At 35.2% G+C, this 25,555-nt stretch overlaps 1 protein-coding gene across 2 annotated transcripts in view; it reads left to right on the forward strand.

The window, feature by feature from the left end:
- Window positions 1-25,555, forward strand: part of LOC123563429 (katanin-interacting protein-like) — a 67,949-nt gene that overhangs the window by 38,478 nt on the left and 3,916 nt on the right. Inside the window, exons 17-37 of one of the 2 annotated variants that reach the window (XM_045356247.2) lie at window positions 7,324-7,456; window positions 7,744-7,985; window positions 10,305-10,401; window positions 11,865-11,926; window positions 12,329-12,479; window positions 13,021-13,061; window positions 13,615-13,758; window positions 14,767-14,887; window positions 15,173-15,320; window positions 15,683-15,880; window positions 17,103-17,240; window positions 17,626-17,763; window positions 18,557-18,653; window positions 19,255-19,432; window positions 20,070-20,235; window positions 21,377-21,534; window positions 22,010-22,068; window positions 22,690-22,800; window positions 23,307-23,446; window positions 24,284-24,385; window positions 25,137-25,297. In XM_045356247.2, the coding sequence (XP_045212182.2) occupies window positions 7,324-7,456; window positions 7,744-7,985; window positions 10,305-10,401; window positions 11,865-11,926; window positions 12,329-12,479; window positions 13,021-13,061; window positions 13,615-13,758; window positions 14,767-14,887; window positions 15,173-15,320; window positions 15,683-15,880; window positions 17,103-17,240; window positions 17,626-17,763; window positions 18,557-18,653; window positions 19,255-19,432; window positions 20,070-20,235; window positions 21,377-21,534; window positions 22,010-22,068; window positions 22,690-22,800; window positions 23,307-23,446; window positions 24,284-24,385; window positions 25,137-25,297 (2,785 nt within the window). The remainder of the gene's footprint in view (window positions 1-7,323; window positions 7,457-7,743; window positions 7,986-10,304; window positions 10,402-11,864; window positions 11,927-12,328; window positions 12,480-13,020; window positions 13,062-13,614; window positions 13,759-14,766; window positions 14,888-15,172; window positions 15,321-15,682; window positions 15,881-17,102; window positions 17,241-17,625; window positions 17,764-18,556; window positions 18,654-19,254; window positions 19,433-20,069; window positions 20,236-21,376; window positions 21,535-22,009; window positions 22,069-22,689; window positions 22,801-23,306; window positions 23,447-24,283; window positions 24,386-25,136; window positions 25,298-25,555) is intronic. The other variant, XM_045356248.2, reaches the window with a different exon arrangement.

Below are 25,555 nucleotides of genomic sequence, written 5' to 3' on the forward strand. Positions count from 1 at the left end.
ACATGAAATTTGCCCCGATAAAACTTCAGCTCATTTGTCTTCTGAAAATGTAAAAAATTCAAACAATCGGACGTAAAACATCGGATATTTTGAGGCTCAAAAGGGGTAATGAAATGCACTACATCAAACAACAAGTGGAATAGTCACCAGACAAATATTTTGAAGACTGATTATTTTTATTTGACGATGACAATTGTACCGAAAAAAAAAAAGATTATGTCCATCTGTCTTCTACGCCTTCTAGAAACATGTTTTCATGCACATTCAAAGTGTTAAACTATCCTCGGGGCCGAACTACATAACAGCAGTGATTTACCCATGTTACCATTTTAAACGAAATACTATCTGCAGAAAATACCTCTGTGCTTATGCCACCATAAGGAGACAACAATCAAATCTATTTCCGTTTTTTACTTTCGGAAAACCCAAGCAATCTATAAATATATTTTTATACAAATGAGGCTCGGAATGGATGTATATATATATATATATTATCATATGCAAGGGCATTAACTTGTGCGGTATTAACACATGACCTAGCAAATGATGCAGACGTTCATTCATTTTGCAGAAACAGTATTATGTTTTACCAATATGTGATCCAAGTGAGGAATGAATCAAAAAGAAAACTGTCGTCTGCAGTTCTAGGGGTCTAGACATGTCATCTGCAGTACATGGGGGCTATACATGTAATTGTTTGAGACCCACTTGGTGCCCACCCCCACAAACTAAATCAAGTTGCACATGCGCTTTGCCATTCCAATGCCCCTAGGTCAGAGGACAGCAGTTTTGTAAACACGGGTGAGAATTGGTACGATATTCTTCGTTTATACTTATTTGTCAGTCATTATGTGCTGAATGTTTCCAATTAGCCGATTACTCCAGTATAATTGAAACAAAGCCGTAATTACGTTTGTCCGGTAGATATTCCTGTCCTGTGACTGGTAGGCACCCAGTATGGTGCTGTAATTAAATACAGCTATATCTTTAGCTTGACTGTTTAAAAATTTTTAAATAGTAGAGGTTTTTGTTATTACCCTTTAGTTGATGTCCGCATCCACATCAAATAGGACAGTTTAGGTTACTCTAGCTTTTATTTTGTCAAAATTTTGCCTTTGTTTAACTTAGAATTTCAGGTTAAAGTTTTGCACGTATGCAGGTTTCTCAGAAACTACTACAGGCCAAATCCTTTCAAACTTCACACATGGGTATTGCATCATGAGATGACCTCCCAGAACAAGATACATAATCTTTTGTTTTGTCAAAATTATGCCCCTTTCAAATAGTCAAGTGTGCTGTCATTAGACAGTTCTTGTTATTTAAATTTTGATTAACTTTACTTGGTTGTATTCTGTGTTTTTTTATGGATTTTATAAACAGTCAAACAGTAGTGTTTACTGTCCTTGGACTCAGTGTTGTTGTATTGTCTGATCCTCTGGGATCAATGAGTTCATTCAGTGTATAAATATAATAAAATTCCACTTAAAGGTCCACTACTAAAACCCAAACGAGTATTATATGAAAACCAGAGTTTGTAACTGAGACTTTCTATTTACTGAAAATATGACCCACTGCATCGGATCTAACCATATAGTCATGAATATGTTCAAGAATAACTAACAAATAAATAAAAAATGTTGCCTATGTCAAACCGAAAGTATGTTTTCCGACTGCTTACGAAACCGTCGCGCATCTTCGATTTTTTTCGGAAGAATCCACCGAAGCGAGGCTATGATTTATAAATGGATGCAAGATGTATTATATGACCAAATGATAGTGATTTTTAGCTCATCTGATTTTTTGAAAAAAAATGATGAGTTATTGTCATCACTTGAGCGGTTGTCGGCGTCGGCGTCGGTGTCGGCGTCGGCGTCGGCGTCTGCGTCGGCGTTGCCTGGTTAAGTTTTATGTTTAGGTCAGCTTTTCTCCTAAACTATCAAAGCTATTGCTTTGAAACTTGGAAGACTTGTTCACCATCATAAGCTGACCCTGTATAGCAAGAAACATAACTCCATCTTGCTTTTTGCAAGATTTATGGCCCCTTTTGTACTTAGAAATATCAGATTTCTTGGTTAAGTTTTATGTTTAGGTCAACTTTTCTCCTAAACTATCAAAGCTATTGCTTTGAAACTTGGAATACTTGTTCACCATCATAAGCAGACCCTGTACATCAAGAAACATAACTCCATCTTGCTTTTTGCAAGAATTATTGCCCCTTTTGGACTTAGAAAATCAGTTTTCTTGGTTAAGTTTTATGTTTAGGTCAGCTTTTATCCTAAACTATCAAAGCTATTGCTTTAAAACTTGCAACACTTGTCCACCATCATAAGCTGACCCTGTACAGCAAGAAACATAACTCCATCCTGCTTTTTGCAAGATTTATGGCCCCTTTTGGACTTAGAAAATATCAGATTTTTTGGTTAAGTTTTATGTTTAGGTCAACTTTTTCTCTTAAACTATCAAAGCTATTGCTTTGAAACTTGCAACACTTGTTCACCATCATAAGCTGACCCTGTACAGCAAGCAACATAACTCCATCCTCCTTTTTGCAATAATTATTGCCCCTTTTGGACTTAGAAAATCATTTTCTTGGTTGAGTATTATGTTTAAGGCAACTTTTCTCATAAACTATCAAAGCTATTGCTTTAAAACTTGCAACAGTTTTTCACAATCATAAGTGGACACTGTACATCAAGAAACATAACTCTATCCTGCTTTTTGCAAGAATGATGGCCCTTTTTAGACTTAGAAAATCATGGGTAGAACAATATTTCTATTATACAAAAAAAATCAGATGAGCGTCAGCACCCGCAAGGCGGTGCTCTTGTTACAAACTTAGCACAGGGAATTCAACATTTGTGTAACTCACAAAAACTTCATGAAAATCATTCTTACAATACAGGTAATATACAGCTATACTACAAGTTTTCGGGAGGACAATTCAGGCCCTTCGCGAATAAAAGTGTTTTCACAACTTCATCTGCAAACTTTTTCAATTAATCTCTTTTCAGCATAGTTTTAAGAATATAAATAAATAACTATCTTACACTGCAGAAACAAAATGTGATTGAAATTTACCTAAATACACTGATTCATGAGCATATGGCTACATTGATTTAATAAGATTTTAGAAATTAAACACATTGTCTTGGCCTAATATATGTCACTGTCAATTTTAAACTCAAATTTTGTACATCTCATAATTTTCGTGCAAGTCGTGTATAATTACCATCATGGAAATACAGTTATTTGTTGCGCGTCTTAAACAGATATTCGTTTGAAACAATTTTAAAATCACGTGATCCCGAAGAATTTCCGAACGATTACGGAAAAGCGATAAACACAAAAGTAGGACAAAATGACCACCCATGTCAGTCTAAGAAAATACAGAAACAATCATTTGTTTATCTGTACATGTGTTATTTTCAAGGGAATATTGCATGGCTATCGTAATGTTTAGTGGTATATTTCAAAATGTGTAGTCTTTTTTAAAGATTAGTGTCTATTCATTTGTCTTTATTTTGCACCTTTAAGTGGGTGATAGGGTAACGTGAGGGATGTTGCATTTCACGAACAGACTCGGTCAAACTGAGAAGCTCATATGGTCTTTTTGCTCCTCTCAGTTGATTTTTCAAGGATTATTGAGCATTATGGCACCATTTCTTGTTTGGAGTATTCCTCAGTAACCACAAGTTGGAATTCAGCAAATTCACTTTCAAGCAGAGATGCTCATATTAATTTCATGTTCTGGTCAGATGAGTAATTGCCCTTAGATTATTCAACATTAGTATACTATAGTGCCATCCTTGTCTGGGTATTTTTCATGTTCCGTTCAGATGATTTTCAGTGAGTTATTGCCCTTTGATTATTCAACATTAGTATACTGTAGTATTTCTCAGCAGCCTTTGTATGGAATTCAGTGAAACTTCATAGAAAGCTTCACTCTGAGGAGGAGTTCATGTTCCGGTCAGATGATTTTCAGTGAGTTATTGCCCTTTGATTATTCAACATTAATAAACAGTAGCGCCATCCGTGTCTGGGCTGTTTCTTGACAAATTCTGCCCTTAAGCCTGTAAAAGGCAATAATCCTACTTTGGGGAGTATCCATTGGTTTAACCAATATTTTCCCGTTTTTAATATGCCTTTGCTTGAGATAAAATTTTAGCTCAACCAGAAATATGTGTAATGGTGTATTTGGTTTTGCATGACATGCAGTAACTGTTGCATCTATGACTGTGCTTAGCATAGTATTATAAACTAGTGCTGCTATGTCATGTGATATGTCAGTCAGTCTGAGTGCTTGTGTTATACTGACCTTTAAGATTCCTGCAGACATTAAAGAACAATGGTGCCTGTGTCATGTGATACCATGGTCAGTTTGATAATGATATACTTAAATTTCTGTGGACAGTATTAAAGATAAATGAGTGCTTTCAATATTTATAGTGAAACAAAAAGAGTAATAAATAATGCATTCATTTTGACCAGTTATTGATGTGAATCAATAGGTAGACTCAGAGTTTTTGTTAATTATTAACAATTACCACCAATGGCTATATTATGAATAGCAGAATTACTGTCAGGAATCAATAAAAGACAGTTTCTTTTATAGAAATTGGTGCAAAATGATGAAGTTTTAAAGTGGACTGGGTGATATAGGAAAGGCATTCATCATTCAATGCAATTATTTTCCTCTAATAACATGATAAGAATATAAATGGAGGTATAAATATTAAAATAAAAAGAAAATTTAATACTTATCAGTATTCTATGCACAATTATTCTGACTCAAACTTACAAGACAGTTAGTGCTAAATATTCTATTTCCAATATGCATCTACACTGTTGAAGTTTTCTGCTGAGCTTTTTGTCTAAAATCAGAAAAAAGCTGTAATAAGGCATTTGTGTCCATTTTTTCCCCCAAAAAAATATTGTAATAAAGGATGTCAAAGAGCTGAAATTTCAAACTTTGAATGTTGATGAATACCCAGCAGACCACAGGTTTGTGCTGCCTGCATTTTGTAACACTGCATTACTGTAATAGCGTTCCGCTTAAATCCTTGCTAGGGGGCGTGAGAGGTGCTGCACATTTCATTACCTCTCACGATCAGACTCATTCAGATCAAGTCTGCTGTTATGTCGCTTGTTTCCTTCTACTGCTTCCAAAGGATCTTTGCTCAGATTTTATTAATGTGATAATGATCTTTTTTACATTATTCAGGAAAAATAATATGATCATTATTTTGTGAATTTTGCTGCCAGCTTAAGTACACTGAAGATATAGCGTATGTTTATTAGTTAGATCTGCAATGCTTGGCAGAGTCATGACAAGATCTGTTTCATGATTTGGCATAATCTGTGTAAAATTAGGATAAATGATCTTTGCTGTTTACTATATCATGAAAAATGTTGTTTCTTATCAGATATCTATTCAAGAATTCCTTGATTAAACCCATGATGTTTAACTAATTGGCATTGCTATGATATTCTGACTTACCAGTTGTCATTCGTAGATCAATGAAAGATATTAGTCTTGATTTGATTGAATTTTCTTCAGATCCAATGTGTTACTGATAACTCTAGCAAGAGTAGCAACTTTGGTATAATGAATAGAAGAAACGTTTGCATGTATTTGTATTAGAAATAGAATGTTATTTACTTGCAAACCTTTTCCTTGTATATTTGCTGTTCTTTGAGATATGTTGACAGCCATACTATTTGTCGGTAAATCATTGGTAAAAATGTACCATTATTTTAAGGCTAGACAGTAGCTTAACGAATATAAAGATACAGTCACTGTGTTTTCTTAATATTAATAATTCATATGTACATAATATAGTAAATAAGATATATATTTGTTCGTGAAAAGTACACAATAATTTATTGAATAGAGAGAACATGTTATATAGTGATAAATGTCGGGAAGGAAATAAAATATTTAGAATGAATCAAGAGACTTTATTGATTACAGTGACCAATCTTGCATTGAAAAGATGCAGGCATAAAATTTAGATGAGTTGAACTAGATTACCATGTTTGATGAAAGACACATATGGAATTGAATAGTCAGATTGAATATTTACGTACTTTTCATGTAAATATAAATATATATATGCTAATGCATCATTGAACTGTTTGTATGATATTAAAACAGACTGGGATTTATGCTGGAAATTAAGATTCTTTGAAGATTATGTGAAGAAATAAGCCCGAATTATTCCATTTAGTTCAAAAATGGATAAAAAAGGAGTCAATGGTAAACGTTTTTTGAACCAGAATTAATGTAATGTGTTGTGCTTTTATTAATGCATTTTCAAGGAGTTAATCTCGATATGAAGTATTCTTAAAAATGAAAATCCGATTTTTTTCATGGAATGATTTTGTGAAAGGCTACGGCTGAAGATGAAAGAAATGAGTGTAATTCAGGATTTTATCAAGTCTTATAATTTATTGCTATATTGATCATACTATGATACTATATTAGCGATGGTAATTGTATGCTAATGATCACTGAATCAAGGCACTTTGTTTATACTGACAGGAAAAAAGGGATTCTGTTTTGCAGAAGCATGTCCAGTAAGCTCAGTAGGTAGAGTTCATGACTGTCAGTCAGTACGTTGCTGATTTGATAGAGATGCCTTGTTTGATGCCATTCATCCTCCACCTCTGATTCATGTAGAAAAAATGTTTATTTGGTTGGCTATGTGATGTGACTATCTATATCTATATCATAATTAGAATACACGATAAAACCTTTCTTAGTAATTATACACATATACGTATATCGGGGAGAAGCTTTGAAGCTGACTGCCAATGAAAACTACAAACTTCCGCATTTTCATGGTATCTGGTAGTTTAGTGACTACAAAATTTTCTGGAGACAGTCACCAATTGCAAAAGTCGTTAGATTAAATAGTGCAAAACCGTTTCTAGGTTTACAGTAGTACAGAACTGAAGAAGAATGTTTGAACTTTGCGTCACCTCAATGCAAGAAGTGGATAACTGCTGGTGACAAGTGATACTGCCTTTGCGACCAGTGCAGACCAAGATCAACCTGCACATCCGTGCAGTCTGATTATAGTCTGCACAGTTTGCTGTTCAGTCAGTAAATTTTAAGTGAACACCCTTTGAATAATAAGTGGTACTGCCCAAATTGAATGATGGACCAGTCCATTTTAGAAATTTAGCAGGGTAAATGTTAAAGAAGGACTTAATTTGGTTCTTCAGTAAACTGCCATTTTATAATTGCTGTTTGAATACAATTTCAAACTTAGCAAAGCCAAAAGAAAATCCAAATACTTGCATATCAATACTTCATTACAGATGGCCCGACAAAAGGCAGTACTCCATCCAAGCATAGAGGAGTCAAGACTCCGAGGAAATCCAAAAGAATGGCTGCAAGATTCGATGCTCATGGCTCAACTGATGTTGATAGCTCAAAGTCTTTGTCTGAAAGGTAGGTTTAATCAATGGAACAAACAAATATATAACCTGACAGATGTTTCTGCATTGTTAGCATGCACAGGATTAAGCTTTGTAGACTTTGACTATCACACACAGGAGTGTTAAATTTCATTGCTTTACTGGAATTAACAGGAAATTGTTTACTTTCTTTTTCATGGGTTGATGAGTAATAATTACATGTCTAGTTTTTTTTTAATATTTGTATGCAAGATCCAAGCAGTAATTTGCTAAAATTTTGGAAAGACAAATGAAAACAAAAAGATCTTGGTTTAATTTCAGCACAGAGAAAAAACTGCCTCCACCACTACCTCCGAGAAAATCAGAAGAAAAGGTCACAAAGAAACTAGCAGTTCAGAAATCAAGTGAAGACAAATCGCAGAAAATAAGCAGCCAAGCTGCCAAAGGTAACAAGACAGGTAAAGATACAGGTAACAGAGACAAGGTCATAGATGAACAGAAGGTGGTTGCTGATCTCGCTAGGAAACAAGAATCAGAGAGTGAACTTGAGGAGACTTTGAAAGGTAACTACAGAATGTATCTTTGTTTGTGTTTGCTTTCCCTTTTGAACAAGGCTATTCTGGTTATGCTGATACAATTATTAATCATTCCCATATTAGATGTTGGTGTACAATTGGAATGTTTGTGAGGGATTGATTTTCGCTTATGTAACTCGCTTATCAATTAAGTTGGCTGTTTTGTGAAATTCTGGTCATGGAAAGATATCTAGTATTACAATATTTCTCCTTTTCCAGTGAATATTTTAACTCTTATAAATGTATTTTAAATGATATTTTAACAAATTGAAATGATCCTGTCTTTTCTGTTAATGCTTATTATGTCTCCCCCAGGAGACATATTGTTTTTGCCCTGTCCGTCCATCCGTCCTTCCGTCTGTCCGGCCGGCCGTACGTCACACTTCATTTCCGAGCAATAACTGGAGAACCATTTGACCTAGAACCTTCAAACTTCATAGGGTTGTAGGGCTGCTGGAGTAGACGACCCCTATTGTTTTTGGGGTCACTCTGTCATCGGTCAAGGTCACAGGGGCCTGAACATTGAAAACCATTTCCGATCAATAACTAGAGAACCACTTGACCCAGAATGTTGAAACTTCATACGATGATTGGTCATGAAGAGTAGATGACCCCTATTGATTTTGGGGTCACTCCGTCAAAGGTCAAGGTCACAGGGGCCTGAACATTGAAAACCATTTCCGATCAATAACTAGAGAACCACTTGACCCAGAATGTTGAAACTTCATAGGATGATTGGTCATGAAGAGTAGATGACCCCTATTGATTTTGGGGTCACTCTGTCAAAGGTCAAGGTCACAGGGGCCTGAACATTGAAAACCATTTCCGATCAATAACTAGAGAACCACTTGACCTAGAATGTTGAAACTTCATAGGATGATTGGTCATAAAGAGTAATTGACCCCTATTGATTTTGGGGTCACTCCATCAAAGGTCAAGGTCACAGGGGCCTGAACATGGAAAACCATTTCCGATCAATAACTAGAGAACCACTTGACCCAGAATGTTGAAACTTCATAGGATGATTGGTCATGCAGAGTAGATGACCCATAACGATTATGGGGTCACTCTGTGAAAGGTCAAGGTCACAGGGGCCTGAACATTGAAAACCATTTCCGGTCAGTAACTTGAGAAGCACTTGACCCAGAATGATGAAACTTCATAGGATGATTGGTCATGCAGAGTAGATGACCCCTAACGATTTTAGGGTCACTCTGTTAAAGGTCAAGGCCACAGGGGCCTGAACATGGAAAACCATTTCCAATCAATAACTTGAGAACCTCTCGACCCAGAATGTTGAAACTTCATAGGATGATTGTTCATGCAGAGTAAATGACCCCTATTGTTTTTGGGGCCACTCCGTTAAAGGTCAAGGTCACAGGGGCCTGAACATTGATAACCTGTTCTGATCAATCACTTGAGAACCACTTGACCCAGAATGTTGAAACTTCATAGGATGATTGAACATGCAGAGTAGATGACCCCTATTGATTTTGGGGTCAGTCTGTTAAAGGTAAAGGTCACAGTGTCCTGTTCATGTAAAATCATTTTTTGGAAATAACTTGAGAACCACTTGACCTACAATGTTGAAACTTAATAGGATGATTGGACATGCAGAGTAGATGACCCCTATTTATTTTGAGGTCACTTGATCAAAGGTCAAGGTCACAGGAGCCTGAACAGTGACTGGAGAACCACTAGGCCAAGAGTGTTGAAATTTAGCGGGATGACTGGACATGCCAAGTAGATGATCCCTATTGCAGCCAACCATCAGTGTCTCTTTGATTTTTGCTCCTGACCCCTATTGACTTCTTGCCTATAGCACTTTGCATTGGGGGAGGCATGCCCTTTTTTACAAAAGCATTTTCTAGTTTTAATTTCCAATTTATCTGTGAAGGAACACTCCTGTGTTTGCCATATACAGGCATGTGAAATGACAGATGTTTGTAATGCATTACTGATGAGCTTGTTGAGGATCAATTACCCAGGATCTGCATTATTAACAACATTTAGTTAACTAAGTGTCTGAAATAAAACTGATCTTTCTCAAACATTTACTTTACAATGTTGTTCTTGGAAAATGTGCTAAATGTAAGACAATCACTGCTTGGGATGAACCAGTCGTTAATGACGTCACTCACCTTAAATCACTTGCCCCACACCTTTCCCCACACCTTTCTCGATTTGAACCCCACTCACGTCCCCATATCTGCCTGAAATAAGATCTTGAGATGAACCTCTGATTTTCCATCACATGAAAGCTGTAAAGTAAACAAAAAATATCTATGCATAACTTTTGTCTTGAAGCAGGTGGAGGCAATACAACAGTATCATCGTCCGTGTCTGTGGCCTCAAGTCAGGATGATACACCCATGTTACAGAAACTTAAAGATATGAATAAAAAGTAAGTATTCCTCTATACTAATGATATTCATAAGGAAATATTGAAAATACTTAATTGATAATTTTTAATCTTGAAATAATTAGTGTATGTACTGTAAAAGCACATATTTTCGCTGTCATCAAAATTTCGCAAATTTGAAATTTTAAGTATGTTCTTGAGGTTTAATATTCGCGAAATTGTTAAAATGGTATCATACTTGAATTTGAATTATAGAATGGTGAATATTTACACGAGAATTAATTTTCGCGAGATGTAGGGCATCGTGAAAATAGCGAAAAATTAAACCCTCGTGAAAATTTCTGCTTTTACAGTATATAGGGTGTTTTACTTCATTGAATTATTATCTGTCAATGTGTTGCATAATACCTGCTTGCATTATATACGTCTGAAAATTAAATTTGTTGGAATGGTGTACCCGGTATATAGGAGTCACCTTGGTTGGTCGGTCATATGGTCGGTCAATTGCAAAAAAATTCTAGCAAACTATTTAAACAGTTTTATTGGATTCTAGTGAAATCTCATCCCTATAAATACCATGAAGTGTAACTATGCATGACATATTTTTTTCATCCAAACCTGTCAAATTTGTGAAGCAAACTACCATGAAGTGTAATTGTCTTCTCTCCTCTAACAAAGCTGTATTTGTGGCTGTTAATTTCATTTAAATGATAAATCTTAGTGTAAAGGCAGTTTTCATACAATTTTTGCCATAAAATGTATTCTTGCACACCTGACTGGCATTCCAGTAATTTTACCCATGCCAGCAAGACCCATCTGGAACCCATCTGCTATATGCCTCCAGCAATTTTAATAACCACTAACAATTTGTACATTGATCATATATTGTTTATGTAAAATTCAATTTACAAATCAGATACCGTAATAGTTGCTCTGTGTTTCTTATATCTGGATTCCAAAAAAAGTTATTTTATGGAACAAAAATTGCTACAAATGATGAAACTAAACTGGAACTCTGTTGTTGTGCGTCTTTGAAATGTCATGACATCACATCTGTTTATAGATGTTAATTTCCTGCACTTTGTTTAAATGAACTACTAGAAGAAAGAAAGTGACAAAGAAAGTATTTAGTTTTGCATTATTTGTTCTATGGTTTGTAAAATATGTTATGCAAGAAAAATAATCTACCACCGATTGTACATGCAGATGGGAATAATACCCTGTTCTTGGGAATCTGTTTTGGCAGTAACTCAGCAGAGCCTCATTACTGTCAGAACAGTTACCCTAGAATTCGATATTCCAGTCTGTTTCTCTAACCAGTGAGAGATTATTATAAAGCCATTTTCCAGAAGAGAATATAAGGTATGTAGTTGCTGGTAAAATATTCCAAAAAGAAGTCTGTGTACGAAAACCAACTATAAGAGAACCTGTCTGTCTTTATACTGTTAGATGAGATGATGAGATAGTTATGGTTGAATTAAGCATTGTTAAATTGTCTGTTTTAGAGACCAGAGTAATTCAAGGAAGAAGGATATGCCAAGATGGTTGAAACAGGAAGATATATCAGGTAATACATCATTAAAGCAAAATTTACTTTCAGTTTCTGCTTTAAAAAGTGTGTTTTACAAAAAATCAGACACAGTGCCTTATTGGCTAAATAAGGAAAGCTTTTGAATACTAATTTGTGGTAAGAAAAGGCAAAAGTATATCAAACAGACATATTACTTAATATTTGATGTACATTAATACTGATAGCTCTGAATTGCAAGGGAATGAGCAAATGCTCATGTTATTCAAGGTTTTGAAGGATCCAGACAGGAAGTGCAATGAAAATGGCCTTGGACTGCATGAATTGCTCGAGTCAACCCTGGTACTTGAGCAATAGATACTCAAGTGAGCAGTGTTTCACTGTCTGTAAAGTTACTTACATTTTAGGTAAGTGTTAAATGTAGATTCATATGCTTTCCAGCTCCGTTCGAGAACCCACCAGAGAGTAGAGATGGTGCTCGGCCTGAGCCAGTAAAACAAGATAAAAAACAAGAGGAGTTCAAACCTCCACCCACCAAGGAAGAAATCAACATGCTCATTGATGAAGAGATGTCTTTATTTCCAGAGCAAAAGTATGTTTTACCATTGATCTTTTAAGTCTCTTTACTGTTGTTTTTTTTTCAATTCTAAGGAAAGGACTTAACCCAGATATTGGCTTGATGATCCTTTTCACCGCAATATTTTGATATTTTTTTTAGCATAGAGCTGTAAAATTTAAGTTCTTGGTATAGAGTAATAACACTTACATCCTAGATGCTTCATGAAAGAAAAAGAAGATTAAAACTTGGACTTTATACAGATCAAGCTTTTATGAAAAGAATTGAACATTTAGGCAAAAGTGTTAAGATGATGAGTATTTGACATTGAAATGACACTGTTGCTTTGAAGTGTTTCTTTTTGAAGATAGACTGCCTAAATAAATATTTTACAGTTGGTACAAAGAGTGCTTTTAAATATCGCAACTCTTATCACTTTCCTAAACTGTGAAATTATGGGAAAGAAGTTTAACATGATCTTTAAAACATGTCTGAAAATTTCATCTAAAGAATTGTAAAGATAATTATAGCACTTTTTAGTGACTATTCATTTTAAGAATGTGTTTATATTTTTCAGAAAAAGTGTTAAAGAACCAGAGCATGCTATGGATACATTAGGTAAGATAACTCAAAATGTACAGATATAAATTTTAGCAACATTTTTACTTCTTTCTGTTCAGTGAATGTGTAACTATATAAGGAGATATGACTTTGTCCGGATTAGACCATAGTTTATGCACATTTGGAGATTGGGCTTGTATTTAAGCGACAAATGCATTTTAAAATGTGATGCAGGGGCCTCCATATCTGAGTGTTACTTCAAATCACTTGCTCCTTCCTGATATGGGTTCAAAACCTTGCTTATGCAGTAGAAATCTTCATGTAAGGAAGCCATCCTGATGGCCTACAGAAGGTCTGTAATTCTACCAAAGTGCCTGCGCTCATATGAAATAATGTCCAGCGGGGCACCTGGGGTCATCCTCTACCAACAAATGCCAGAAAAGTTACCAGATGACTTAAATGGTGTAAGTGGGACTCTTAAACCCAACAAATGAACTGTGATGCAAGATTCAACTAAAGTAAAAGTGATTTTTTTCTGATCTGTAGTGAAATGTAATGCATGAAATTATTAAAATTTTGAAAATTTACTGTGAAGTTTTTTCTTTTTCAGAAGGTGATAATACACCTATGTCAAGGATACAGAAGAACCGCTCAAAATGGCGAGAAAACCCGAGCATGAACCTTGAGGAATCATGGGGATCATTGTCCCAGTTTAACAAGTGCCATCGAGGACGTTTATCTCTAGACATGGATGGTGGGTTATTATGTACTTGTGTTTCAGACTTTCTTCAAATGTTATGTGTAAAATGCATGCATACTACCTCAGTTGCTGTACCTTATGCTGTAATGAGTAAAATGCATGCATACTACCTCAGTTGCTGTACCTTATGTTGTAATGAGTAAAATGCATGCATACTACCTCGGTTGCTGTAAATGCATGCATACTACCTCAGTTGCTGTACCTTATGCTGTAATGAGTAAAATGCATGTGCATACTACCTCAGTTGCTGTACCTTATGCTGTAATGGGTAAAATGCATGCATACTACCTCAGTTGCTGTGCCCTATGCTGTAATGGGTAAAATGCTTGCATACTACCTCAGTTGCTGTACCCTATGCTGTAATGGGTAAAATGCATGCATACTACCTCTGTTGCTGTACCCTATGCTGTAATGAGTAAAATGCATGCATACTACCTCCGTTGCTGTACCCTGTGCTGTAATGAGTAAAATGCATGCATACTACCTCCGTTGCTGTACCCTATCCTGTAATGAGTAAAATGCATGCATACTACCTCCGTTGCTGTACCCTGTGCTGTAATGAGTAAAATGCTTGCATACTACCTCCGTTGCTGTACCCTATGCTGTAATGGGTAAAATGCTTACATACTACCTCCGTTGCTGTACCCTGTACTGTAATGAGTAAAATGCATGCATACTACCTCCGTTGCTGTACCCTATGCTGTAATGAGTAAAATGCATGCATACTACCTCAGTTGCTGTACCCTATGCTGTAATGAGTAAAATGCATGCATACTAACTCAGTTGCTGTACCTTATGCTGTAATGAGTAAAATGCATGCATACTACCTCAGTTGCTGTACCTTATGCTAAAAGGATGTTTGTTTGATGAAATTTATTTTTTACCTAAATTAGGAGATGTTGCCTTGATAATTTGATAAGAAACTGTTGACTGACATTTAAATGGTGTAAATATGCAGTGCTACAGCTAAGATTTTTTATGCTTTCGTTTTTTCACCTGCAGATGATGTCATGGATGAGTACATTAATAAAGTTGCCAAACTTGCTGGGTTGCCAACAGAACCTGCCATACCTGAGGAGGAAAACACAGTGGAACAGCCCACCAACATGAGTATAGATGACTCGTATGTTGTCTTTTATTCCATTTATTGGTGTTTTTATTGGTGCTTGCATCAGTTTTGTTTCGAATTTACTATGATAGTGTTTTTTCTATGTAAAGTCAAATGTATAGATGATATCATATCTTAGATGGGTTTTTTGACATTTCTGTTAAGATTTTTGTTTGGTTTTACTTTAATAGATTTTGAGCCGTTGCATCACATTCCCAAGCAATGCCAAGAAGCATTAGTGGGGGAGGGGGGGGATAGGTTATAGAAATTAACATTGCTGTTTTACGTTCTGTATTTCAGTGATGATGAGAACTTTATGATACCAGAGTTGCCTTACGGTCGTGAACTTGTGATCAATATTCGTACAACATGGGGAGATAAACATTATGTTGGCTTTACTGGTATTGAAGTTTTCGCTTCCACTGGGGAGCAAGTCTCTATAACAAAGGTAAAATTTCTTTAGTCAAAAAGTTAACCTATAGAGTCTAGAGGTTTTAGAGTTTTATTTTGTTCATGATTACAAGATAGTCTTACTTGAAGAAATATTGGGCCAGGTGTGCACCCTAATCCTAAATTAACATTATTAGACATGAGTTGGGAGTCAAGTATCAAGAATACAAAGTTTTCAGTATGATATTTTTCTACTCTCCTTCAGTACATTTCATTGAAAACTGGCAGAAGTTAATATTTTCCTAGCTGGCAAATAAGTTTTAACCTTGGACAACAAAAATTACACATGAATTGTGGTTAGACATGTAAATGTTCAGTCACTCGCTATAGTAATTAAGCCATTTTATTTTACTGAAACAGATACATGCCGATCCCAGTGATATCAATATATTACCCGAGTATAATAAGGATCCTCGTGTTGTGAAGAACCTTATTGACGGTACCAACAGAACAAGAGATGATATACACATGTGGTTAGCTCCCTTTACTGCAGGAAAAGACCATTTAGTGTTCTGTTCATTGGAAAAACCATGTAAAATTGCTATAATTAGAATATGGGTAAGTCTGATCTACTTTTGTTTATGAATTGTGGAATGATTGCCATTCAGTTTATTGTTCTGTAAAGCATATTTCCTTAGATATGGAATTGTTAAGGTGCAAACGTCTGTAAGTCTTAATTAGAATTATTCTGTTTAATTTAAAATACTTGATTGTATGTATATTTTCATGAAGGTTCAGCAGCATTTTTTCATGTTTTTTATGCCCCCGAAGGGAGGCATATAGTTTTTGAACCGTCGGTCTGTCAGTCTGTCGGTCTGTCGGTCTGTCCGCATTTTTCGTGTCCGGTCCATATCTTTGTCATCGATGGATGGATTTTCAAATAACTTGGCATGAATGTGTACCACAGTAAGACGATGTGTCGCGCGCAAGACCCAGGTCCGTAGCTCAAAGGTCAAGGTCACACTTAGACATTAAAGGTTATTGCATTGATGGGCGTGTCCGGTCCATATCTTTGTCATCGATGGATGGATTTTCAAATAACTTGGCATGAATGTGTACCACAGTAAGACGACGTGTCGAGCGCAAGACCCAGGTCCGTACCTCAAAGGTTAAGGTCACACTTAGACATTAAGGGATAGTGCATTGATGGGCGTGTCCGGTCCATATCTTTTTCATCGATGGATGGATTTTCAAATATCTTGGCATGGTTGTGTACCACAGTAAGACAACGTGTCATGCGCAAGACCCAGGTCCGTAGCTCAAAGGTCAAGGTCTTTTTTCATGATAGTGCATTGATGGGCGTGTCCGGTCCATATCTTTTGTCATTCATGCATGGATTTTAAAATAACTGCGCATAAATATTTGACACAGTAAGACGACGTGTCGCGCGCAAGACCCAGCTCCGTAGGTCAAAGGTCCTAAACTCGAACATCGGCCATAACTATTCATTTAAAGTGCCATCGGGGGCATGTGTCATCCTATGGAGACAGCTCTTGTTCACAACCGCATAACAAATTCCTGTACAAACAACTACCAGGATGTAGAGCATTAGGAGAGTTGAATGTGCTTAATTAAGATCTGACCAAAGTTATTTGACCCCTGCTTTTGATTCTTGAACGGAAGTTGTCATTTGCTTGTGGAGAGCGAGATAATGCTGATACCGAGTCCAGCTACCTGGATAAATAAATAACTGAAATTCAGTTGCAAAATGTAAAGATATATAACAAACAAAGGAACAAACAGACATTTATAAACATTTTATTCATGTTTTTTTTTTCAGAACTACAATAAGTCTCGTATTCATTCTTATCGAGGTGCCAAAGATGTGATAATGACCCTTGATTCATCTGTGATATTTAGAGGAGAGATTGCGAGGGCCTGTGGAGGAATAGAGGGTGGTACAGAGGCTTTCGGTGATGTATGTTTTGGTTTGTTTAATTTCAGATGTAAATAAAAGCATTTTAGTAGCTTGACTGAACGTCTCCAAATTGAATAGCATATGACAACAGTTTATATTTAACCACTGATATTGAGATAAAACTCTCTACAATGTAATATTTACAATCTTCAGGTCCAATTTACAACATTAGTGCATGAAACAGCTGACATACTCAAGCTTTACCGCAGTGCAGGTTTTTTGTTGTTTTTTTTTTTTTTTTCAAAGAAAGTTTTGGTGAAATATCTTTTCAGTGTAGATCAAAACTTTGCTAGCCTCTGTTTCAGTCAGTGTATGAGTAGGCATGAAACAACAGATAAGAAACAAACTAAAACAGAAATAACATGAATATTTTTTATTATTTCAGACAATACTGTTTACAACAGATGAAGGTATACTTGAGGCCGTATCACAGAATGACGAGGCCTATGAGGGTGAGATGTTGAGTGATGATGAACCATTTGATGTAGAAAGACCCTCAACAGCTGATGCAGGTGATGATAAGGTAGGTTTTGTCTTTGAGAAGTTTCTTTGCATTTTTTAGTTTGATCAAAGTAATACTGAGGTCACTCAGATTTTCCGATGAAAAAAAACCTTTTGCCATGCACTTACAAGCAATATGGCAATTCATTTTTTCTCACATTATTTCTACTACGAAAGAAAATGACCTTATTGGGAACAGAAACAAATAATATTGAGCGTACTTCAGCATCCTTATCTATTCAGCAATATCAAGAGATTTAGTTAATATGAAGCTTTGAATAATTTTGAAAAGCTAGATCTCAAACTCCTGATTAATCTTGTTGTCATCGTATGCATGTCACGGTAAAGATACAAAATGTAATTTCATTTATATTTAAGAAGTAATATATCTCATTTAGTGATTTGTCGCTGAATAAATCATTGTTTGGAGTTCAGATGCGCCCTTGTGATATAATAATACACATCTGAACGACAAACAATGATTTTATTCAAGAGCAAATCACTAAATGAGAGATATTATATCGATTCTAACACGTTACCAAGGACTTTAAAGTACATCCTTTATGGCATTCATTAAATATTTGCCCGTTTTCAATTGGTTTCTTTTCCAGCGCACCACTATATGCCATTTGACGCTATGACGTAATAATTGTGACGTCAGAACAGTGAATTGTTGTATAATAATTCACTGTTTTCAGCCTTCTTTGTTTAATAGGAAAATGAATCGGATCGTGTAAGAATAGAAGTATTTCATATGAAAACATTTATAAATACTTGTATTTTTGCCCTACTTACATCACTTCTGAATATTTCAGGAGAGGCCGTTTACTAGGGCAGTAGGCAATATAAAACAGTTGGAACGAGAATTAACTGTGGCATATGAGGGAAATATGATGGTCTATCATGGAAAATGTAAGTTTATATGTGTATAATAAGATCCCAGTAGCTGTAGTGAGCTTTTGTACTTTTTCAGACAAGGATTTGTAATACACTGGATAACTCGTAAAAGGGTTGTGTCTCAGTAAGTTTATAATAAAAAGCCACTATATTTGTGTTTGAAATAAAAAAAAAGACGGTTTTATTTAAAGCCTGGACATAGAGTTATGGTTGCGTTAGTAATGACTATAATTATGTTTTTGAATATAATCAAATTAGTTTTCTAAACAAAGTCGTGTGAGCAAAATTCAGAATTCAGTGTTATGCATATAATATGAACCAGTGATTTTGGTATGATATTACTGTACTTGTGATATTATGATAAATTAAGGAATATTTGTTAATGTCTTATTGGATGCTAAGATTCATAAAAAGAGTGACACATAAAAACACTTGTGGATACTAAGCAACATTTTCTGCTATAGCATGACCTGTTATGAATTGTAAATTCTGAATGATGCAAATAGAGTTGTTGTTTATCAAATTACAAAATAAAAATGATACAAAAATTACCCTTTCTGTTGTAAGTTGATAATGACAGTTGTATAAAAATGTAATGACATGCTTTATGTTTCAGGTATAGAGTTAAATTTCACTGCAACATGGGGAGATCTTCACTACTTAGGACTGACGGGTCTCGAGGTTGTCGGGAAGGAGGGTGAAGCATTACCGGTGAATGTGAATATGATCTCAGCCAATCCTAGAGACGTAAGATCCTTGCCTGGACACGAGAGAGATGATAGAACTCTTGACAAGTATGTCAGTTAACTGAAAATTAACAGTTATATAAATTGCTCTGTGAAAAGTGTTAGTTCCTTAAAGAATATGTCTTAACACAAATAAAAGAATTAAGTGTTTCTCAGACATGTAGTTTGCCCAGATCATTTCTCATTTCAAGCTTACCTGCCTGCTAGCTTAGTAGGTAGAATACAACACTTCCAGTAAAGGTTCAAATCCCTGGAGGGGCATATGTTATCTGTGATTTGTCCAGTGCTTCCGATTTATGTGAGGAAGTTGTCACTTACTTTTGTACAACACGTTAACATTAGTAAGGAATCTAGCTGCGCTGACTGCATTATCTGACTGCTATCTGTAACTGAAATACTTTATAAAAACCATGTTAAATCTAACAAAACAAATATTTCAAAGCTTTACACTATGAAGCTGTTATATATACAGGGAAGGTTGATTATACAGTATACCTAGAATAGTTGCTAAACATCTTGAACTTAGGCATGCAGAATTGATTGTTTCAGCATTTTTGTAAAGATTTATGTGAATTTTACACACTTTGATATACTAGGTATTGTTTATAGACTGAACTTATAAACTACATCCATCTAGCAAAATAGAAAATGTTTTTGACAGTCCAGTTTTTATCCTGCCTTACAGAGTGATAGATGGAACAAATGTGACAATGTCTGATGAGCATATGTGGCTGGTTCCCTTTGCTGAAGGCAATAATCATGTTGTTACCATAGACTTTGGTGAGAAAGTTTACATAGCCGGGCTACGGATCTGGAATTATAATAAAAGCAAGGAAGACACATATAGAGGGGTATGGTTTAATTAGCTAGTTGAGTTCTAAAGTTTCTTATTTATTCTAATGTGACCAAATATATGTATTTTTAGCTCACCTGAGCAATACTCGGGTGAGTTACTGTGATTGCTCAATGTCCGGCATCCGGTGTCTGTCGTCTGTCTGTCTGTCGTCTGTCAACATTTAGCTTTTGTATGTGATAGAGGCTGCATTTTTCAATTGATCTTCATGAAATTTGGTCAGAATGATTGCCTTCATGAATTCTAGGTCGAGTTCGAATATGGGTCATCTGGGGTCAAAAACTAGGTCACGAGGTCAAATCAAAGAAAAACCGTATGCAATAGAGGATGTATTTTTCAATTGATCTTCATAATATTTGGTCAGAATAATTGCCTTGATGAAATCTAGGTTGAGTTTGAATATGGGTCATCTGGGGTTAAAAACTAGGTCACTAGGTCAAATCAAAGAAAAACCTTGTGTATGCGATAGAAGCTGTATTTTTCAATTGATCTTCATGAAATTTGGTCAGAAGGATTGCCTTGATGAGATCTAGGTCAAGTTCGAATATGGGTCATCTGGGATTAAAAGTAGGTCACTAGGTCAAATCAAAGATAAACCTTGTGTATGTGATAGAGGCTGTACTTGTCAATTGACCTTCATGAAGTTTGGTCAGAATGATTGCCTTGATGAAATCTAGGCCATGTTTAAATATGGGTCATCTTGGGTCAAAAACTAGGTCACTAGGTCATATCAAAGAAAATACTTGTTTAAACTCAAGAGACCACATTTTTGTTCCAATCCTAATGAAAATTTGCCAGAATATTTGTTTCCATGAAATCACTAGGTCAGACATGTTTACACTGTTATGGTGTGTTTCCCAGGTGAGCGACCTAGGGCCATCTTGGCCCTCTTGTTGTTAAATACATGCATGCAATAGGTGACAAAATTAGTCAGTAGAACATTTATCCTGCAAATATCAAGTAAGGGTATGTAAAGCTTTAAGTCTTGGATAATGGAATACTTTCATATTTGTAAGGTGGCAGATGTTTTCAGAACTTACATAATCAGTTATAACTGTTTTGCGTTTAAAATAATAAATAGACAAGTACAGGATTTCATTTTAAGGACTGACTCATTACATTTGCTCTATTATTTTCAGGCTCGTATTTTACATGTTGCTATAGATGACAAACTTGTGTCCCCTGATGAAGGGTTTCTAGTCAGAAAAGGATCGGGTACCTGTCATTTTGACTTTGCTCAAGAGATATCATTTACACCACAATCATGGAATCCCACAACTGCATTATCTGCCCTTGGGTAATTATTTCGATAAATAGTTTTTCATTTACAAGAAATAAAAAAAAAAAATTATATGGTTTTATCAGAGCTTATTAGCTTGGAAATCTAGTGTTCACAAGTGTGAGATATTTCAAACTTTCATGTAAAATAATCAAAGTGGTGGCCTCCATGTCTCAGTGGTTAAGGTTGCTGACTTTATCATTTGCTCATCAACGTTGCAGGCAATAATTCAGATTGTGTAGTTGATGGTTACTGACAAAAGTCTTAGAACTCTGTTCTGGTTATTAATGTGGAAACACAGTATGACTGAATCCCATAAAAAGATTGTCTGTTGTATTCAAAATATGCACAGCTACATACATGTAAGAAATTAGAATGGGTACACCAAGTATCAGATAAGGATTGGGAAAAGAATAGTGGCATTCATGCCAAACAATTTGTGGGGATTGTGATATTCATGCATTTAAGGTTTATGTTTGTAAACATGTTTCAGGCCAAGCCCAAGTACTGATGAAAGTCAGAATTATGAAGTTGTCCAGATGCCTTGTGGATGTATCCTTCTTACACTGATTTCGCTTACTCTCAGAGTGGGGATATTAATGTTGGGTTTTAGGGTGTTATGCTATATTTAAATTTTCACCAATTTAAATATCAAAGTACTCATGTGAAAGAACAAAAACATTGGAATGTATTCCTTTTTGCCAAGGCTTCTTGTCTGAAACAAAGGAAAAGTTAAGAACTCAACATTGGCATATGGTGGACTGCAATACTGTGAAATTGTTAATTTTCATGAGGGGCTAATTTTGTAGATTTCGTGTTCGCATTAGTCCACAAAATTAAATACTAACAAAAAAAAAGAAATTTCTATTTATTTTATTATCGAAAGTTGGAAGTTCATGAAAAAGCTGTTTGGCAAATACCAAAACATTTCATTCCCATGATATTAAATGTTTTCACAGTAGATGTAATTTTGACAATTATCATTGGAAACAAAGCTGAAAACCTTACCTTGTATACCAACTTACCTTTATGATCAATGAAACTTTGTTCTGCTTAGTAATACATACAGTATTCTATTGTTAAAGAAAGTTGCTGATCAGAATTATTATAATGAAGTGTATGAGGAATAAGGTATAGATATTTGCAATAATATAACCCTTGACAGAGTTACAGTTATATACCAGTTGCAGTTGTTCAGCACCTGGGGTGATACCTACTATGTAGGTCTCAATGGTATTGAACTGTATGATGGCAGCTTACAGAAAATACAACTCACAGAATCTAGTAAGTGATACATAGTTTTAATATATATTATGTATTTAGCCAAAGTAAAATCTGAATTATGCTTAATAGTTTCAGGTTTTAGGATTTTAAACTATAAAGTGAATAGTTTCTCTGTGAACCAAAACAGTTTGTAACTTCCTTGTCTGACATATGTTAAGGATGACTTTAGATTCCTGATATCAAATGTGCAGGGGTAGTTTTGGTGAAGTTGATTAGATGCTAGTTGCTGAAGTCAGAGAATGGTTGATGAAATTTGCTTAGGTTTCTGTTGTACCTTCTTACTGTAACTAAGGCACCAAAACTTGGTTTTCTGAAGACTGGGTAGTAACTTCATCATCTTCACACTTGCTATTCCACGTAGCATTAAATGAACAACTGTATGCACAGTAACTAGTGTTACATTTGAAATTATTGATAAACAATTCAGAAAATTAATAAACACATATTTTTGTAAAAGAAAGTCATGTCCCTAATCAATAGAATCCATAAAAATGTCTTGTTTTCAGACATATCAGCGTACCCTGACAGTGTGAATGTGCTAGAGAAGATGCAGAATGATGTAAGAACACCAGACAAACTTATAGATGGTGTAAATGATACCATGGATGGAGGTCACATGTGGCTAGCTCCCATTCTACCAGGGCATGTAAGTACTGGTACCTTTCTCATAATTACCATGAATCACTTGAGTTATCTTGTCATCTCTTTTAACTTGGGTAGTCAGTCTAGAGGTTGTGAGCTCACTTAGGCTGCCACTGTTAAACATGAAGGACTGCCATGTTGAAGATTTTTTATGAAGAAATTCTGTCATTTACAACAACTGAACTAGATACACAGACTTGGATAAACTCATCATTAAGAAGCTTTTATTATTCGAAATGGAGTAATTCATTTTATACTTATGTGATAAATGCTTTCAAACACTTGTTTAAATGAGTAATATGGTAGATAAGAAATATATTTAGAAGTTAGCACTGTTTAAAATGCAAGTTGGGTACAACTTTGGAATTGATGTGGTAATATCCTCTCGGATATTAAGCTAGAGCAAAATGTGTTGCATATTACACTTCGAGGCATGTGTTTTGCGATATTGTGGAATCATTTAATTTCATTGACCTGAAACGTTATGGATTTGGTCAAAATTAGTTTGGGATATGAATTGATGGGTTTTAAATTTTGAATATCAGTTGACTAGAACTTTTTTTTGCATCTTATGGTTTTTATTTTGTAGATTGGGACAACCATTAAGTCCACAAAAATTAGTTTACCTCAAAAGCATAAATTATTTCACACTGTATGATATGGCTTTACACAAATCTGAAGACTACATGGCATTGAAGTTGAGTTCCTTTTCAGATGCATTACATCCTATGTCTTGAAAATGGCTATATCATTTGTTTTACATGTAGGTATTAAATATATAGATATTTTAAGAAATAATTGCAGTATAGTTATGATTTACTGTATTGCTTGTGAATTTCAGTTAAATCGAGTGTATGTGATATTTGACCAGCCTACTACAATATCTATGATAAAGATATGGAACTACAGCAAGACTGCCAACAGAGGTGCTAAAGATTTTGCAGTAAGTATTGTATAACCAACATAGTTTGATAGTCATACAGAGTAGGTTGTATTTCATGGAATTTTACATATATCCAGCAATTCTTCAGTTATGTAATGGTAGAATCGGATGTATATATTTTAATTTTTGACAAGGATCGTAGATCGTTGAACTGCTCTAAGTGATTTTCCTTTGTCACAATGGTACAGTGGTTTTATGCTGCTAATAACAAGCAAATACGAGAGAGGTATATGACATTACAGTTAACAGTTATCATTTCAGTTACTGGTTGACATATTAACCCTTACCCTGCTATATTTCTATAATGAACTTGTCCATCTTTCAATTTGGACAGTACCATTAATTAAAATGGCTACTTATCAAAAAGATACTGACCGAATGGCGAACAGTGCAGGTCATGGTCACAGATAGGCAGGCTGATTATGATCTGCACTGGTTGCAAAGGCAGAATCAAATGTGTCCAGTCTGATAAGGGTTAAAAAATTACCAGTTTTTTTTTTCAGTTCAGTATCTCATAGATAAAATTACAGTTATGTCTGTTTGTCTAGCAGTCTGTCTGTCACAATAGTTTGCCTGTGCTACCTCTCTGAAACTACTGCAAGCTTTATAGAAAGGTTCATTTGCCTGTACTTGGCATTTTTCAGTTGTTCATTTTTGGAGATGTTGCAAACAAGTCAGTGAAGCTGCCTAATTGTGAAGTATAGCAAATTACTATTACTATTCAGATTACATTTTTCATTTACTATTTCAGTTATTGGTAGATGATTTACTGGTGTATAATGGTGTACTACAAGCAGTAACTCAAGGTGCAAGGGGTATATTACCAAACTGTGAAGGGCCACAACCTTACCATACCATATTGTTCACAAATAACAAAGACATCCTTAAAAAGGAGAAAAACACAATCATTAAGTAAGTACTAAAGGAAACAGGAGAATTGTTTATTTGTCAGGCTTCAACTTTCATGCTTTTATATCTTAAAACTACATATACTGTATTTGAACTTATAACTGAAATTATACCCATTTTGATCAACTTGATGTTTCAACTTGGTAAGCCGCTGTAAAGTTTGGCGAAAATCAGTGAGACAGAATTTGAAATATTGTCAGCTTGACTTTTACTACAGTTTTTGTAAAGTTTTTTATGCTGTGTTATGTGCACACAATAGAG

The sequence above is a fragment of the Mercenaria mercenaria genome, chromosome 2, assembly GCF_021730395.1.
Source record: "Mercenaria mercenaria strain notata chromosome 2, MADL_Memer_1, whole genome shotgun sequence".
Taxonomy (NCBI): domain Eukaryota; kingdom Metazoa; phylum Mollusca; class Bivalvia; order Venerida; family Veneridae; genus Mercenaria; species Mercenaria mercenaria.